The sequence below is a fragment of the Carlito syrichta genome, unplaced genomic scaffold (assembly GCF_000164805.1).
Source record: "Carlito syrichta isolate Samal-C Ts95f unplaced genomic scaffold, Tarsius_syrichta-2.0.1 Scaffold149649, whole genome shotgun sequence".
In the NCBI taxonomy this organism is placed as follows: Eukaryota; Metazoa; Chordata; class Mammalia; order Primates; family Tarsiidae; genus Carlito; species Carlito syrichta.
Genome location: NW_007093745.1, coordinates 261,734 through 280,552, shown reverse-complemented (window position 1 = coordinate 280,552; position 18,819 = coordinate 261,734). Strand labels below are relative to the sequence as shown.

Genomic DNA, 18,819 nt, shown 5'->3' with positions numbered 1-18,819 from the left:
GGAATTAGTGGGGACCCAGAGGAAATCAGGGTCACCATTTTGAGAGTCACAAAGAAGAAAAGATCCCCAGAAACCAGGTCCCTCCTCTTCCTGCTGGATGGCCACTCTCATCAGTGAGCCAACTACAGAATAAAGGGCAGGTGTGATGAGACTGGACTTACTTCTCTTATTCATAGTGGAAACTGCAAATGTAGATATCGCTAGTGCAGGGAATTGGTTACCATGTAACTCATGCCTTCTCTCATCTCTCAGGAATGGCAGAAGTTAAGTTTGAGTACTCATTGTTGGCAAGAGGAGAGAGAAACGATCTGAAAACACTTAGTGGGCATAGATTGGAGTGCAATTTGACAATAGCTTTCAAAATTAAAAATTCAAAGCCTCTTTTATCTATTCTTTCTATTACTAATAGCTTTTATTGGGGGAGGTTGGAGTCTCATTCCATCGCCCAGGCTGGAATGCAGTGGCAGACTTATAGCCACCCCAGCATCCACCTGCTGGTCTCTGGTGATCCTTCCGCCTCAGCCTTCCATGTAGCCGGAACTACAGGCGCACACTACCACACCCAGCTAATTTTTTGCCCGCAGGCTCAGGCAATCCACTCGCCTCGGCCTCCCAAAGTGCTGTGATTACAGTCTGAGCCACTGAGCCTGGCCTACTAATAATTTTTTATAAAGATATTTATGTAAGTATGTTAGAAGATATGTCAAAGGGTGTTTATAACAGATTTATTAATAACTATGAATAGATTACCAAGATATATTAAGTGAAAAAGAGCAAGATACAGAACAGTATATGTAATATTAGCACTTTTGTGTAAGTAAAAAAGTTTCTACACAGAAACATACACACAATGTGTACTACTACATGTATAACATTTTTTCTGGGTAGATATGCTGGAATCTGTTCTGTTGCCTTTAAGAATAAAAATTAGTTGGGTTATCAGGATGGGAAGGTAGACTTGTTTTTCATTTTGTTCCTTTTTTAATGTATGTATTACTTTTATTATGTCAGTAGGGGTAATCTAGACAGGAGAGTTATTGGATATAAAAAACTTAATAAATGATATATATTGTGAGAAACTATTACAGTTATGATCTTAATAATTTTTGTTTTGTTACTTTCCAAAATTGTTGAATCTCTACATTAATAAAGGGATCTACAGTTCCTTGAAATGTACTGGGATTTATACAAATCTTTTAAAAAATAGCTATATGCCTGATAGCTATCCATTTATTTAAACAATTTGATCATTTCCTGCTTGCTTGAAATTTCTAAAAGCATCCTATTTCTTTTTTTATACTTTGATAAGCATGTTTCTCTTTCTTTCATCTGAATTTCATTCCCTAAATGAACCAAATGTCTGGCCTCATCTAGCCCGGAAGTTCAGAAATATGATGTCTGCTGCTGGTATGCTGGCCTCAGTTTAGGAGGGCTGAGATGGATTCACAACGTCACACAATGCTTTTTTTTTTTTTTTTTTTTAATACATATCAACACAAAACCCCAGAATGCTCTTTTTCCTCCACAGCTTGAAATTCCAGTCCATGCCTACTTGAAGTATGGGTTTGACTGTGTTCATTCTCTGTATCCTGGGCTTCCCGCCAAGCTGACTGGCAGCTCCTCCATGTTCAGACCCAGAACCCGAGGGAATGTGCAGGAGTCTGTCTGGGAATCTATTGCAGCATTTCCTCTAACATGCCTTCTGACACTTACTGCTCCTCAGTTGGACTTTGTCTTGCTCCTCTGGGTGTCCGGAGAGCTGTATGGAGCTGGAATCATTATAATTCTTCAGTTTAGGGCCAAGGCTCATCAGTTCCACCACGACATCTTATACTCTCTTTTGTCCCTTCCCCCCAGCTTTTAGTATTTAAAAACAACAAAAACAAGCTAGGGTGGGAGAGGTCAACTACTTTATTTGTTGTATGCCTTTGAAAATCTCTTAGGAGCTATTCATAGAGGATTTGGAAAAATGTTATCCCTTAAAGGAAAAGAAATTCCCTCTGAACCCTACAGAGTTGAGGCTCTATCATGAGCTCAGATAGCATTAAAAACACAAATTAAGCTTGGAAGATTTATATGAGGTGCTTTATTTAGGCGGGCTCACTGCTTGTAAGGACTTAATCAGTTTCTCCAGATATTTGGGACACTAAATGGATTAAGGCTCTTTCACAGCTTTCTAGCTGGAACAAGAAGTACAGGAGGTGCAGGGACTACAAGAAAGAATGCCATCTGTGGGACATGATGGAGAAAAGACTGTGTTGTGTCCTTTGGAGGACCCTAACCTTTCCCTTCTATTATTCCAGTGCTTTCCTACCCAGAGCTCAAGAGTCAGGAGCTTTGTCCAGCCCAGACATTTGAGCTTTTGCGCTTAGCATCTGCTTTTTTCCAGGGAGCTTGTTTAAGGGTGATCTGTTTCTGGATAACTGGATGTCCTGCTCTGAGCTTTCCTTCTGTGAGAAGAGTAAAATAAAGCCAAGTGCTTCTCAAGACAGTTTGTAAAGTTTAGTACACACAGTAAGAAGTGTGTGCTAAACTCAGCAGATGTTCAGACATTTTGGGGTGAGAGAAACTACCAAAAAAATGTTAAATTACTTAGTCTTAACGATTTCTTTTTTTGAAAATTGAAGAATATATATATGTGTGTGTGCATGAAGAATATATATATATGTGTGTATATTTCTGTGAGTGTTTGGATTTCCACACATACACATGTATCAGCTAATGAATAATCCCTAGTAAGAGTTTGCAGCTGTATAGAGTGTGTAGCAACTTCACCAAGGCATGGTTTCTCCTTCCCTTAAGTTCATTGATAGCTTCTGGATATACTAGGGACTCTATTATGATATCTAAGACTGACTGAGCACACTTTTGAAGAGTCCACCGCTTTTAATTTTCTTATGATCCTCAAATAACCTAATTTCGGCAAAACAATTAAAGCATAGAATTTGGGGGAAAGATTTATAAGGTGTGTAGGGTAAATTTAAATTTTCTGACTGAGAGCTCTTTCAATTTCTAATACTTATAAAACTTTCAGATGTACTTTCTTGAATAAATAACTAGCAATCATATGATAGAATTTATGCATTTTTTCTGATATAGAGTTGTGTGGAACCTCTGGCCACCATTCTGTAGACCACAGAGGTAGTGAGGACACTGGGTAAGGGGTTGAACTGAATTTGTTCAGCCTGTAGCTCAACTTCTATAAGTAGCATTTTTTCCTGTTTTAACAAATGCCAGTGCCATCTTGTTTGCTGTTTATCTCTTTCTCTGAGAAGTAGAGTTTTGAATATCCTGTTTTGATAGTAACTACTTATGGTTTTATTATACACAGAGCAAATAGTATGGACTATACTAGAGAAGTAGTAAGTGGCATCTAATTCATGGACTTCCCCATTGGTGTTCCCTGCTGTAGGCAATGAATAGTGTATGGTCTTTATCTGTGACATTGAGACTCATGGTCATTCTGATTTATGATTTTAAAAATAGGCAGTGTTTGAATCACATTCATTAGGACATACTTTTTGAGGCAGTTTTTTATGCTGATTCAAGCACTCCTCTAGTGTCCTTTTGTGGGCCCAAGAAGTTTCATTTGCAAGACAAATGGCTGGTTCAGGGGCAGTCTGTGCTGCAAGGAGAGAAGTAAACTGGGCCACCTAAACACTAAGGTGACTTACATAGTTATTGTTTTTTTGCTTTTTGGCTGGTGATATTTTAGGGGGAAAAGTGTAAAATTTCACAAGAAGAGTATAAAAATAAATCATATTGAGTGTCACTTTTAATTACCTTGTTGAAAAGGATACCATTACAAGAAATTGAGAATGATCCCCAAAATTTCAGACATATTTCTTTGAACTCTTTCTGAACCTTCAGTTTATATTTCAGCTCCATTGGATGGCCTTCAGGCATCCCAACCTCAGCAAGTCCAAAGGCATATTCCTTGTCTCCCTTCTCTGATCTCTACCTGTGCTCTTTCTCTTGACCACTGATGTGCTTCCCAAGTTCCAGTCATCCTGGCATCCCTCCTCTCCGCCTCCTATGCAGCAGGTCAGCACCTCGTCCTATCAAGCCTCCTTGCTCCATATTCCACTCCAAAGCCTCTCCCTTAATTCACGCCTTTATAAATTCTCCCACACCGATCCTACCCATGACCTACAAGGTAAAGTTCCCAGTTTGAGTTAGCGACATGGTCCCTTCTGATTCACTCTCACCTTGGACCAACCCTGCCCCACCAGCTACTTTCACACAAAGTCCTCTCACAACTCCATGCCAGCCTTTGAATGGCCACCCCTGCCTTCTCTGCCAAGCAAACACTGGTTCACTATTTAAGAAACTGGTGAAAATGTTGCCTTATTTGTGGGGTGTTTCCTGATTCCACCCACCCCCTTAGTTACTCTCTTCTCTGTCCCCAAAGCTGTCATCTATATTTCTCTTGCACAGGATAATTATCTGCTTGCCTTTCTTTCTCTTCAGAGACTATGGTCTCATCAAGGGCAAGACTGGGTCTTAATCATGTATTTCTAGCAATGAGTCAAGTGCATGGTCTGCCTCATGGGATCCCAGATGTTTAGTAAATGAATACATAAAGAGCAAATGCCCTGGGATATAGTAATAGTGTGTTCTAAGTAACTGAGGCACTTAGCCTCAAACAGGAAATACCTGAAGAAGTACATGATTTGAGTAGATACTAGAGGATCTCTTTTTACCCTTAAACCTGTGCAGTATTAGGCCATCGGTCTTTCTTCTACGTGGTTTATCTTCTATACCACTCCATGTGCATAACTGGTCTTCCTTACCCTCCTTTTCCCCCATCCCTTCCACACATTTATGAACATAAATAAAGTTCTCTTTAGTGTATCTCCTTTATTAACAGCCTTCCCTGATTGAAATTTAACCATTTTGACTATTCCCACCCAAATATTCAGAACTATCCCTTCTTGTCCTTTCCCCTCAGGTCTGGTGTCAGGATACCATAGTTCTTCCTCTTCTAAATGATGCCAATCAAAGAACTCTGCCATTAAACGGGGAGTGAAGCCAGTTACTCTTTGATAATCTTATAATCACCACCCTTGCTAGATAATTTCATCTAACTGGATTTGGGACTGACTTCTCTGTGTTGCCCCTGCAGAAGGCAGCTGAAATTCCCAATGATCCCACCTGTGTACAGACAAAACAGGCAGAAAACTCCGGTGGTCTAGCTGAACAGGTTATCTCCTCCACCAGCCATGTTGCAATGCAGCCAAGCAGAGTACTAGGGATTAGTCAGATCAGCACTTAAAGCAGCCCAAGGTAGCAAGTCTGGGAGTGCTACTTGCTCCAGGTGAGGTCTGGGAGGGAAACCACATGCACCCAAGGAGATTATGAGCCAAGTTGATGGCAGATTCTCCTGTTAAAATTAAGTGAAATAAATTCATCATGTGACATAATGATAAGATTTGCTAAATAAGGAGATTTGGGTTTAGGATTTTCCTGAGTAGAAAACAGTAACAATAACAGCCTCCTGTGAAAATTACCCATAGATTGAGAGGTAGTTATTTATTAGCATATAAGATAGTCACAATGTTGTAAGTGAATGGAATCTGCTTTTTTTCCTTCTGTTCCATCATGTAGTTGTTTATTTTGTGTGCTGATTTTTAAAATTATGGCACCAATATTCTTCTATGGGGATTATTTTATTACCCTTTGACATTCTTTGGACACCAGAAGATTTGGAAGAGCTTTGATGTCCTTTTTTATAATAGAGCCTTGGAAATCATGAAAGATTTTTGTTGATAGGGTGTTAGCATCCATGAGAACCTAATTTTAACCATGCCTTCCTATTGAAGTAGTTAGAAGTTCAGCTTTAATCATATAATTAATTCAGTGTTTTAATTTCCTTAATCCCATGCTTACTAAATCAATAACTGTTTAAGGAAGATTAAGCAAGATTGGTTGGCCTCTCCCCTAACACCCACTACCAAGAGCCCATCCCTTTCTCTGTATAGTTTTGTTCACAACCCCTCAACATGTGTCAGTCCAATAGCACTGTGTCTGGAAGCAGAAGCATTAATAAAGTCAGGGTGATAGAGTTAGACTTCAAGTGGTCTGGGAGCTAGAGGGAAGGGAACCCTGTGGAAGTGATAATGGAATGTGGTCATGATGAGCTGTGGAGGGCACCATATGGGGTTGAAGTAAGACCTGTGTGCCAGTGCTGTTGGTTGGGTGAGGCTTGGATTGTCTTGAAGTGGAGACGATGGCTCTTGGCCCTGTCAGATGGCTGGAGGGCTGGCTGCAGTCGATGCAACAGGGGGAGAAAAAGAAGCCAAGGCATAAAATTGGCCCCTGTGATGGAGGGAATCTATGACACAACTACTTATTGGCCTGATTTGTAACTTGGATATGGTAAAGTCTTCAGAGGACTGCAAGTGAGTCCTTGAGATGGAGACCAAAAGAGAAAAAAATATTTATGTTTGGCTGTTTCTCATTCAGCCACTCCACCCTGGCTTCACTTCTCATCCCCCAAGCCAAACATTACTTTATCTATATATCTATATCTGTATGCCGACCCCAGTATCTGCATATCCATAGATCTAGATATATAGATGTACCAAACCATACATTAAATATGAGCTAAAGAATGCTTGGAAGTAGATGCCATGACGTTTTCCCAGTCATACTTAGAATTTGTTTTAACCTAAAGTTATGGAGACAGACTTGAAGGGAGACATCCCCAACCTTGCTAAAATGTAAGTACAAAAAGGCACAAATTGGATGGATATTGATGATGTTGTTTCTATTGTGACATCATCCATAGACTCCTAGTGTCTTTGCTTTGCTTCCCTATAGTGATCACAACATAAATTACTTGTCTTGTTTGACTTCCTTGTTCACCAAAGTTGAGCAGATTGTGGCCGTTTTCAACGCTTCTACCAGACAAAAAGCTTGGGACCATTTCTCGAAAGCCCAGCGCAAGAACATAGACATTTGGCGAAAGCATTCTGAGGTTGGTGATTTTATTATTACTTTTTAACCACCATCACACAGCTGGATTGGCAGAGAATAGTGTGGCTGCAGCCATGATGGTTTTTGTCTCGGTGGGCAGTCTTCCTGCCATTGTCCTATCTCACTGTCAGCTCCAAATGCCGCTCAGATTTGTTCCTTGTCCAAAAAAGCTGCTGACTTAACACTTGGAGAATAAAGTGCTTTCTCCTCTGTAAAGGGAGAAAATAATCTTTCTCATTCATAGGAAAGAGCTCAGAAGTAAATTAAGACACTGCCTAACAAATTATTTTGAAGAAAAGTGGAACTTAGACAACTATCTTTTAAATACAGGTTTTTTTCAGTTTTCTACATGATGATGACGGTTTACTCTTTGCACTAGAAATGGCAAGTATGCCTATCCATCCATGTCTCCTCATCATAAGTAATGTCTCAGTCTCCCATGCTAGCCGTTAGGTTCTATTACACCTCTCCCAAGAGCCAGTTTTGTAAGGGGAGTGAATATCCAGGCTAGCTGAGTCCCCTCTTCAGCATCAATGCATGTGTGAAGTGTGAGTATCTACTCCCAAGGGAAGAGTTCAGAACTTGACCTTCCTTGCCACTTAGAAGGACCAAAATGTGTCATTATTCATTGGTCGTCCAGCTGTTATTTTTAACTCCACAGTGTAGTGTACGCTTTGAACCTGTAATTTAAAAGTAAGTATACTGTCTGTTTGCTTCTTCTCCTTTTTTTTTTTTAATGAGAGAATGTTTCTCATTTGGATGCCTCTTCATCTCTATCATGTTAATATTAAAGTTCTCTAAATGATACTACCCTCTTTCAAAATCCCAAACTTTTGGAAGGTAAGGTTTATTTATTTGATGATTTTGGCTCACACTTGTAAAATAAGTGTTTTATATGGAGTTTGAGGAAGCACAAAGTACTGTGATATCAATCATTTGGGTAGCATTTTAAGTGCCCATTAACTAATGCTAAATTACAGTTGAATACCAAAAGCACTAGATGTAACATCCACATGAATACCAAATGAATTCTTTATTATCACTGTTATTATAGTGAATACTGAATGACTTCACAATAATGTGACACTTAAAATGCTAGTGCAATTTACTGTTAAGAGGGGCCATTTTTTTTTGTTTTATTCACTAATGTCTAAGGTGGTTGGTAACTGATACACTCTGTTTTTCTGTTCAGGATTATGAATAAGGAGGAGGTGGGATCTCTCTTTAGCATTTCAGGGGCCAAAAAAACTAAGGGTGCTTACCTGATGTTCTCCCTGACACTGAATTGATACCCAGGTCAAGTTTACTTTTCAGGAGGAAAGAAGAGTCCTCCATTTATGATGTGACATACAGTTTGAGGGTTATGGAAACACAAATTGGAATCCAGAAGCTCTGATTCAGATGTGGGAATGATCAATCTATGAATTATTGTTTTTTCTTCACATAAAAGGAATGTTGAGGGAAAGACAGCATGATGCTGAATAACCCTGGGTATATAAAGGCTATCAGTAGAACCTGAGTGTCAGCAAAATGAGATATTGATCTAAGTCATACTTCCTACCATGTCTGACTCAACGTCCCCCTTGCCTTAGCCCTGCCTTCCCTGAGCCTGACTGCCTGTACTGGTGCATCCTGTGAAGGCTTCCAGTGCTGGTCTAAGGAAGCCTGCTTGCCTTGATTGGTACTGGGAGATAGAAATGGATGTTTTCAGAGGGATAGATGGAGTGCAGTTGTCACAGGTGCTCCTGTGAAGGGTCTTTGTGCCTTCCTGCCACTTCTCCCATCTCTTTTGATATACATTAGGAAATAGAATTCTAAATTGCCTTTGATTTTCTCTCCTTCATGTTGCTTAATTGATTAAATACAGGTTGGTAATTTAACATTGTGGATTATTCCTCAGTTGCATAGAAGCTCGATAATTGGCTTGATTTTTTTCTCCACATTCCCATGTATAGCATCTGTTAATTATCTGCAACACCTCTACAGATTTATTAGAGTGTACTAGTGATTTACTGCTGAACCAGAGATACCCTGTGGAAACACCCTCAGCTTTTTTCTTTCCCAATTTTTTTTCCTTTCCACCAAGAACAACTATGGTATGACAGTTTGTCATTAATTGTAAGGACTAAACAATGGACCCTTTCAGCCTCATTTATTCTTTCTACCTGACTTTTCCTTGTTTCAAGTATTCTCAAGCCACTTCTTTGGGAATTGGGTTCTTTGTCAGTAGAAAAATTAGCTGTCCACAACCTAAAAATGTCCCCACTAATCACGTGTGACACCCGCTTCCAGTGCCTGATGGTGTTATTTAATATGGAATTGGTACCTCTTTCTTCTGGGTGGTATGATCAAATAAGGAGGCATTGTCTGTCATCCCTGGCGGCCTGCCCGGTGATTGGGTTCCCTTGCTCCCGGGACCTTGCCTCTCTGTCTTCCCCCTTCCCTGTCCTCTGCAATAGTGATTCCCAGGGTGCAGACTTGACCATTCAAATATTGTTAGCAATAATAAATTTGCTTTCCATCATACTGTGTTAAAATCTATGAGTTAGGAGAGAAGAGAATTGCAATAATATGGAATAATATACGCATATCCATCAAATGGGCACTGATACTATGTTTAAAGTCATGCCACTGATAAAATAGATGTAGTAATTTAGTTTTATTGTTACTCATAGTTTATTGATTATAAAATGAAATTATTTTAACTATTAAACTGTTATTTAGAGACTCTAATTTAAAGAGGAATACAGAATAATGGTGCCATTCCCCTGTTTTAAGTCTTTTTGATGACAGTACATGTAGGAGAACAGAATGAGAATTCACAAATATAGAACATACAGCTTGCTACAAAATATTAACTTAAGGATTTAATGTAAATGATTACAGTGTCTTGATTTTAGGCCCAGTAGTAAAAAAAAATTATTGTGTTACTCTTTACTTTTTTTTTTTTTTTTTTTGAGTCGGGGTCTCACTTTGGCAGTAATCACAGCCCACCACAGCCTCATCCTCTTGGGCTCAGGCAATATTTATGCCTCAGCCTCCTGAGTAGCTGTGACCACAGGCACAAATCACCAAGCCCAGCTAAATTTTGAGTTTTTTTTTTTGGTTGGTTTGGGGGGTGGGGTAAAGATAAGGTCTTACTATGCTGCCCAGGTTGGTCTCAAACTCCTGGACTCAAGCAATCCTCCTGCCTTGGCTTCCCAGTTCTAAGATTATAGGCATGAGTCACTGTACCCAGCCTGTAATTCTTTAATTTCTACAATGAGTTTTCACATATACTGTTGCATTCAAGCAACCTTGTATTATTATTATTCCCCATTCATGGGTGAATAGGCAAAGGCACAAAGAAATTAAATACTTTGATTGTAGTCATTCCCCTAGTAAATGGATAGAGTCAGAGATGATGCTAAGACTTTGGTTCCAAAAGTGATGCTAAAGCAACCATTCCCACAGCAGCAATAACCACTATATAATTATGTGAAGTGAAAAGAGAGAAGCCATGTGTTTTTATTTTGTTTCTTAACATCTTCTTAATTTTAAATTGTGGACATCTGAAGAGTGTGTGTGTGTGTGTGTGTGTGTGTGTGTGTGTGTTTGTATGTGATGACAGAGAAACACATACAGACATGCAGGTACACTATATGTGAAAAATAATAGTGGGCAACATTATTAACTTAGCAAACTATGTATTATAATGCATTAACTCATCTCCTCTCAAAACTTTTATTACCATCACAATATTCTAGTAAGTAAATTAAAACTAAGAGAGATGAAGAAACATTCCTAAACTGTGGGTCAGTGGGAGACCATGCCTTTTAAAAATGCCTATAATCTCAGCATTTTGGGAGGCTGAGACAGAAGGATTGTTTGAGCCCAGGAGTTTGAAATTAGCCTGGTAACATAGTGAGGCCTCATCTCTACAAAAGAAAAAAGTCCATTGCTTATGTTCTTAACCATAAGCTCTAAGTCCCTACTTTGTGCCAGGCATGTAACAGGTATTTCTATGTAATCTCTACAACAGCCCTGTTATTATCTAACCCCTCCCCCTCTTTTTTTTATATAAACGAGGAAATTAAGACTCAGAAGAGATTAATGAATTTGCTAAAGAGCCCTTAACTAGTCATTGGTGAGCAGAGATTCGTCATAAGTCTGACTTCGTCTTCCCTCAACCCAATACCCCACAAAACTTCATGCAGATTAGGTAGGGAGATGCTTGGGAGGGAAAAGCTCAGATTCTAAATATTGATATGTCCGTCATGAGTTATGCCAAAAGACCACTGGGGAGGGTCGTGTGTGTCTGTGGCTCTGACATTTGTGTACCCTCTACTTCCAGGAGCTCCGGAACGCTCAAAGTGAGCAGCTCATGGGTATCCGCCGCGAAGAGGAGATGGAAATGTCTGATGATGAGAATTGTGACAGCCCTACTAAAAAAATGAGAGTCGATGAATCAGGTAATGCTGATAACTGCCACAGACCCATGAGGGATCGTAATGATCTTCCAAATCTCAGGTGGGGAATAAGTGTTGAGAAATGGCCATATAACTCATTTTTATTTGAATTATATGAAACTTTCATCTTTGAGTGATTCTGCTTTTTATTAATGGAACTTTAAACTCCTTCTTAGGAACATAGTGATTTAAATTGCTCCAGTTGTTTCTCTATATGTAGATTTGGGGTCATTATACTTTCTTCAGGGATGTCTGCCTGTTTCCATAAAAATCCTTTTCCAGAGCATGGCAGCTACAACTGATGCTGAAATACAGATAAAATTTGGTTTCAGTTGGTGTACTTCTTCTTTTAAAGTTTCTAAGCCAACATGCTGGAGAATTAGATTCCTTTTCCAATAAATTTTAGTTCACCTGACCTGTAATTCAAAGGGTGGTCCCATTTGGTCCCAAGCTAGAGGTGTCATTCCTTGAGTTGTAAAAAGGAGAGAAGCTTAGAGAGACCCTTGCTTTGTGTGCTTTGTCTAATGTGAGATACTGAATTCAAACTCTCTACTTGCATTATATTTGAATCCATTGGTATTGTAAAAGCAGACAAGAGATATGGTCACTAAAACAAAACAAAACAAAACAAAAAACCATGAGACACCAGGGGAGATGCTTGTGTGAGTGGAAAGGTGTTGTCTAAAGTACCTAAGAAGAACCACAATTGCCATCGTTGCCAACAAACTACAAGGAGGATACAGATTTGATCTGTCACCTCTTGTGTGTCAGTGAAAGAGACACACACCTGTCTCAGGCTTTTTAACGGCAAGATTGCAGGAACAGGGGATTTTTGCTGATTTGTTAGCAGAAGCCAAAATCAAGGTTCCACACAGATCATCAAGACTGCAAATTGGCCAGGATGCTCTGCTTCTCTAGGACTTTCAAAGAGAATGAGGTGTGAGTTACCATCACAAGTAAAAATTCCTGCATCCAGGCATATATATAAGGGGCTTTAATTTCCTTAAAGCAGTGGGTCTCAAAATTGTGGGCCCCAGACCTGTAACATTAGCATCATCTAGGAACTTCTTAGAAATGTAAATTATCAGGCCCTACCTTAGACATGAATCAGAAACTTCTTGGAGGTGGGAGACTGGTGGGGAGTGAGATCCAGAAATCTGTGATTTAAGCCCTCCAGGAGATTCTGATGCATACTAAAGCTTGAGAACCATTGCCATAGAAAATTTCTCTTTCATCCTCAAATTCCATGCATTTAAATCTTTTAGAAGCTTAGCATACAAGTAGGTGCCATGCCACTATTTTCTAAAGCCATATATCCTTTGTCTGAAAAATAAACCTAGAATTTATGTGTCAATGTATGTGTCCCACTGAGCCCATATCAGATTTCTCAGGACTGCTTTATTATTGTGCTTGGATTTGTTTATTCGAGGATACTACCTTCCTCACAGCATCTCTAGTCTTCAAACCTTCATCAAAAGAAAAGAATGAGTATTAGTGTGATTTTCTTAAAATCAACAAGATCGTCAGATAAAGAAATAAAATATTTCATCATTTTTGAAGTTTCTGAATGAGGGGCAAGTTGATATGAAACTTGGATTCTTAATATCTTCGTAAGGTAGGTGTCAAAGAAAAGAATTGAGTCAATCAAATTCTGATTTGAACCTGTGGCTTTTTTGGAGGGGGAGGGTTGACATTTCTTTTTAAAGAAGCTGTCAATTTCCCAAGTGAAAAATATGTATAATTTCATAGTCTGTTCAGGATAGGACCAGAATAATAACGACTCTCCAAAAGGTATGTCCAGATTTGGCGTCCGTTATCCGTCATCTCTTCTGCAGAGGGATCCGCAGAGGTGCCGTCTTCCCAGACCAATCTTGGTTTACTCCTCAGACATCTGATGAGAGCATGAAGCAGAACCTGGACTTCTAATAACTTTCGCCAGGCTTGTTACTTGGTCAGCAGAATTAATGAGCAAAACACAGAGCATGTTGTATACCAGGTGCTGAGAGGAGCAATGAAAGGACTAGCGTTCAAATGCCAGGCTCCAAGGAGTTCAAAGTTTGTTTTGTACTATTCGAAATGAGGTGGGCCAGAGAACGCAGCATGTGGTTCCTGAAGAAAGCATAGGACTGATGAAAGGGAAAGGAAAGTACTAACCTTTTTTTATTCCATCCGGCCCTGAAGATCCAGCCAAGAGGCAGGCAGTTGTTTTTTCTTTCAGCCCTGTGCATATGGGGACGCAGCCTGACAGCGAGAATTCCCATCTGGTCTTTTGACAAATCCCTGCTAACTGTTGCTTGAAGCCAGGGAGCATGGAGGCTGCAGCCTGAGGGAAACACCTTTCAGCAGTATCTCCTTGGGTGACACATCACTCATTTTTAGGTACAAATTTGCATCTGCCAGCCACCTACACAGGAGCAGTCCTCTCAAAATGTAGCACTCATTCACTGACTTGCCAAATGCTGAAATAGAAGGGAAACTCTCTGTCCTTTAAGGAATCTCTTGCCTGTTTCCTCTCTGCTGAAACAGGGGGATTTTGCCTCAGAACTCATAGGTAGAAGCTGACCCAGGAATTCTTGGAAATCTCAGGGACACTATCCTTTGGGAGCCACCTGCCTGTGCCGGGAGGACATAGTGAGGCTGCGCCCCTCCCCCATAAGGTGCTAGGGAGGTGTCCCTTAGTACCAGCTTTGCTTGTTATTGCCCCACAGGACAAAAACTACTCTGCATGGATTTATTTCTGGGGGAGATGGAGAGAATTGACTTTATTTGGTTTCTAGAAAAGACAAAAGCATAAGGACTTGTGTGGTACCTTGGGTTTTCTTTTCTTTTCTTTTCATTTTTTTTGAGTTGGAGTCTCACTTTGTCGCCTAGACTGGAGTGCAGCGGCACGCTCCCGGCCACCACAGCCTCGACCTGCTGGGCTCTGGCTATCCTTCCACCTCAGCCTTCTAAGCAGGGCCGGATGGAAGTACAGGCGCATGCTACCACGCCCAGCTAATTTTTTGATTTATTGTAGAGATGAGGTCTCGCCAAATTGCCTGGCTAGGTCTCGAACCCGTGGGCTCAGGCAATCCACTCACCTCAGCCTCCCAAAGCGCAGGATTATAGGCTGAGCCACCGAGCCTGGCTGGGTTTTCTTTTTTAAAAATTAATCAAAATATTTTAATATCTCACTGCATATTTTGGTTATGAAGAATCTTTCATTGTACTTCTGCTTTTTACCACATTTAACTTAATTGCCACAGTAATTTATACCATGTCTTTGGCTAGAATTCTCTAGTACCTCTGTACCTACAGTATAATTCTGGGTGGGCTGTTCACTTTTCCTCATCAGATGAATCTTAAAGGGGAAAAGGAGTTTGCTGGAGCAAAACTAAGATACTGATAAAAATGAAAATGAATTCTGTTAACAAATTTGAAACTCATGACAGATTTATCGAAGCATTCATTCAAGAAGATTGGCATCCTACTCTGAAGCCTGTGAAGATAATTTTTGATAAAAATTCAAGTTTATTGTTGTTTAGTTTGCCTCCGACTGGAATCAAGTCAAACTTTTAAATCCAGATCTATTGTTTTTCTCTCTCTCTTTCTCTCTGTCTGTCTCTCTCTCTCTCTGTGTGTGTGTCTCTTTCCCACCATCCTTTTCTTTTTCTCCCCCCTTCCCCCCTCTCCTTTTCCTTTCTTTCTCTCCCTTCTCTCCTTGCCTCTCTCTCCAGGTTGACTGTGGGGGTGGGGTAGGTATTCATAGGGAATGAAAAGAAGAAAGGAAAAAGGAAGTCTTTCCTGGATTGTAAGGCCTCAGATGGCAAAGCCTCATTCATTTTAGTATTGTGAAAGTTAAGGGAGTCAAGGCATATAAGGCATTTCTGCCTTTTCTTACATTCTTGAGCATATCTTAAGTACTTAGTAAATGTTAACTCTGCTTATTATCTTAATCACCTCCAACAGCTGGCTCTGGACCTTTCCCCATATAAATGCTCAATAAAAGTTTGTTGACTTCAATTGCATATTCTCCTTCTCTGGTCTTATATTTTTGATGCCTGTGTCAAAAATAAGTTGATAAGAAGATGGTACTCCTGAGAACTTTTGCTCTAATTAAATGTAAATGGCAAGTGTTAAGAAACATATTCAACAAGGATGATTCATTTCGTCCAGATTTTCAGAACTTTATAGACACAAGATTTAATTTCACATGCTGAGTAGGTCACAGCCCAGAGAGTTGTCACCCAGCATTGTTCTAATTATCATCAAACATTTGTAGAGCACTTTCATGTGCCCAAGGCACTATGAACCCAGGGGATATAGGAAGGATTGAATATAGGGCACCCTGTGCTTGCTGTGCTTGAGTGTGAGACTTTTTGAAAAGAATAAATATTCTAAGTTAATAAAAGTTTATACTGATGTCAGGTATGTCCTAAAGTCAATAAACTAAATTTAGTATAAGCCAAAATGAACATCACCTCATAGTGTATATACCTCATCCAGCATTTGATGGATGTACATTGCGTTTATATTTTTAAAAGAGTCAAACTAAAAAAGTCCCTTGCTTCATAGTCAACTGTTATATCATTCCATAATACACAACAAGTGTTCTTGGATTTTAATTACACCTCATTTAAACTCTGAGCATTTAGAGGAGCACTTTTAATTATGAATTATCTTCTGCATTGTAAATTTTCCATGGAAATTCACCATAACAAAGGTACAGAGTTTTAAAAAATATTTCACTAGAAATCAAACAAAGATTTTCTAAATATTTCAGCCACTAAATCAAATTAAGGACTCATATTCAGTAGGAACTAGCAGTATTGTTGCCTCATGATATTTTATCCATTTTGCCATTCTTTGTCTTTTCAGTTGTATATTTAGTTCATTCGCATTCAGGCTAATTATAGAGATGTGAGAGTTCATCCTTGTCATGAGGTTCTTATAGCATTTGTTGTTGCTGCTGCTGTTTGTTTGTTTACTTGCTCCTTGTTTTTCTTTTGATTTTTGGTTGATGCACACGTGTTTTCAATCTTTTTCCTGCATTCTTGGGAAAGGCATTATTGTTCTTGTTTCCTTTCCTCTGTGTTTAATACTTTCTTAAGTGTTTCTTATTGAGCTGGTCTGGAGGCAGCGTAAGCTTTTAGGGATTGAATGTCTGGGAAGGATTTTAATTCTTCATCACTGATGAAACTTAGCTTAGCTAGGTAGATAATTCTTAGTTGAAATTGTTTATCTTGAGAACTTTGAAGATTGGGCTCCAAGCTCTCCTAACCTGAAGTGTTTCTGTAGATAAGTCTGCTGCTATTCTAATTGGGCTTCCCTGATAGGTTGTCTGACCCTTCTCTCTTGTTGCCTTTAGGATTTTTTTCTTTTATATCTACTTTATGTAGGCAAATTACTATGTGTCTAGGAGTTGGTCTTCTCATTTGTTATCTTGCAGGGGTTGTCTGAATCTCTTATGTTTGAATGGCCATGTCACTGATAAGATGAGGGAAGTTTTCTTGGATAATTTCATGGAATGTTTTTTCCAGGGTGGTCTGTGTCTCTCTATCTGCCTCAGGGATTCCAATTAATCTTAGGTTCAGCCTCTTGAAATAATCACTCATTTTTTAGAGGTTTTATTCTTTTTTTAAAGCTTCTTTTCTATGTTTTTAACAGTTTAGGTTAGTTTCATATTTTGGTCCTCAAGCTCTGAGATTCTTTCTTCTGCTTGGTAAATTCTGCTTTCCATGCTTATCAGTTTGTTGTTTATTTCATTCGCTGTATTCTTTATTGCTTTTATCTCAGTAATCAACTCCTTCATTCTTTCCTCTAGTCTTTCCTCCCTTTATTATTCTCTATTAATATCTTGATATCTGGATTTGTGGCGTGAGACCTGTCATTCTAAGGGTTCTTCATTGTTTGAGTTCTGAAGTCTGTATTCTCAGTGGCTGACCTCCCAGGGGTCTGTGTGAGACTCATATTCTTCCTTTGGTTTTTCTTCATTTGTGTAGGTTTTCTCCCCGCCCCCTCCCCTTTTTTTAACCTCCTGTTTAATTCTGTTGTTCAGTGATAGGGGAGATAGCTTTTATTTCTGTTTGCTCAATCTTCTATTCTTCCTTATGTAAATCCTCTGGTTTTGTTCAATTGTGAAGCTGAACTGGGGGCAGGGGGCTATGCTTTTTGCAGTTTTGAGATGTAATTAAGGGGGAAGCTGTGATTCAGAAGCTATCTGCAGATCCCAGTATCTACTGACAGATGTGTGGGTCCCTTGGAACACACTTACCATCACCTTACAATATGTCCTTGCAGTAGGGGGGTGTCTGTTTGCTCCCTGAAGGCAAAATGAGATATGAAAAGGAAAAATGAAAGAGGAAGATGAAAGGGAGGTGGAGAGAGAGGAGAAGAAGAAGAAGAGGGAAAACAGACAGGCTTGCCAACTAATGAATAAACAGAGAGAGAAACAAAGACAGAAAAAACAAGGCAAACACAATCATACAAACAAACAAAACCCCCCTATTGGTGTACACTCCCTCAAAAATACCCATACATAAACAAAATCTTTAAAAAAAAAATTAAGGTAACAGAAACAAAGCAAGTACAAAAATGTAAACAAAAACAGAAAGAGAAAGAAAAGTTAAAACTGAAACAAAAACCAAACAAGAAGAAGAAAAAAAAGCTCACTCTCTGGCTGTTTCTGTGACTCAAGGTTTCTTTCAGGCCTCTGCCTTAGGGAGCATCTCTGATCTCCAGCCCCTCCCCTCAGCTCTCAGCACAGGTTGATAAGGTTCCTCATAGCATGGGTCAGATGCCCCATGGACTACTGTGAGAGGAGAATGGAGCAGATCTGGACTTATCCTACTCCCTGCTGCTACTGCTGCTGTGGCTGCTGTTGCGGCTGCTATCAAGTCTTCCACTCAGATCTGACATATCTGTGCTTGTTCCAGCATGGGGTAGGGCATCTCTCTCTCTCTGAGTCTGATGGGAGGACAGTCTCTGAGTCCCAAGAGTGTGGCTGGGTGGGCAATGCAGGTCTCTGTTCAGCCTGGGACTTAGAAGATGGCACCCATTGGTGTCTCATCACCAGCACTGGAGCATTATTCCAGATTTCCATGACCTGCCTTCTCCACAGTTCCTCCTCCTTGTGTCGGGTCTGCTACTGCAGGTGATGGCATGGGCAGGGTGCTAGGTGGTAAGGGGCGGCTTTTCTGCTGCCTCCTCTCAAGAGAGCCCTGAAAATAGCAGACGATCCTGCACACCTGGGTCTCCAATCTCAGGCCATTGGTGAGTTGCAGTCACCTCCAGAGGAGAGCCCCGGTTGCATGAACCTGAGTCACCCCTCAGATGAACTTTTGCTCACCTGCTGGCACACAGCCACTCATGCAGAGAGTCTTTATGGAACTCACTTTTGCGGAGACTCTCATAG

At 39.9% G+C, this 18,819-nt stretch overlaps 1 protein-coding gene across 3 annotated transcripts in view; it reads left to right on the top strand.

The window, feature by feature from the left end:
- The window catches only part of ENOX1 (ecto-NOX disulfide-thiol exchanger 1), a 149,474-nt gene that overhangs the window by 28,156 nt on the left and 102,499 nt on the right, over positions 1–18,819 (top strand). For all 3 annotated transcript variants that reach the window (XM_021708822.1, XM_021708821.1, XM_021708820.1), the window contains exons 5-6: positions 6,873–6,979; positions 11,312–11,429. In XM_021708822.1, the coding sequence (XP_021564497.1) occupies positions 6,873–6,979; positions 11,312–11,429 (225 nt within the window). The remainder of the gene's footprint in view (positions 1–6,872; positions 6,980–11,311; positions 11,430–18,819) is intronic.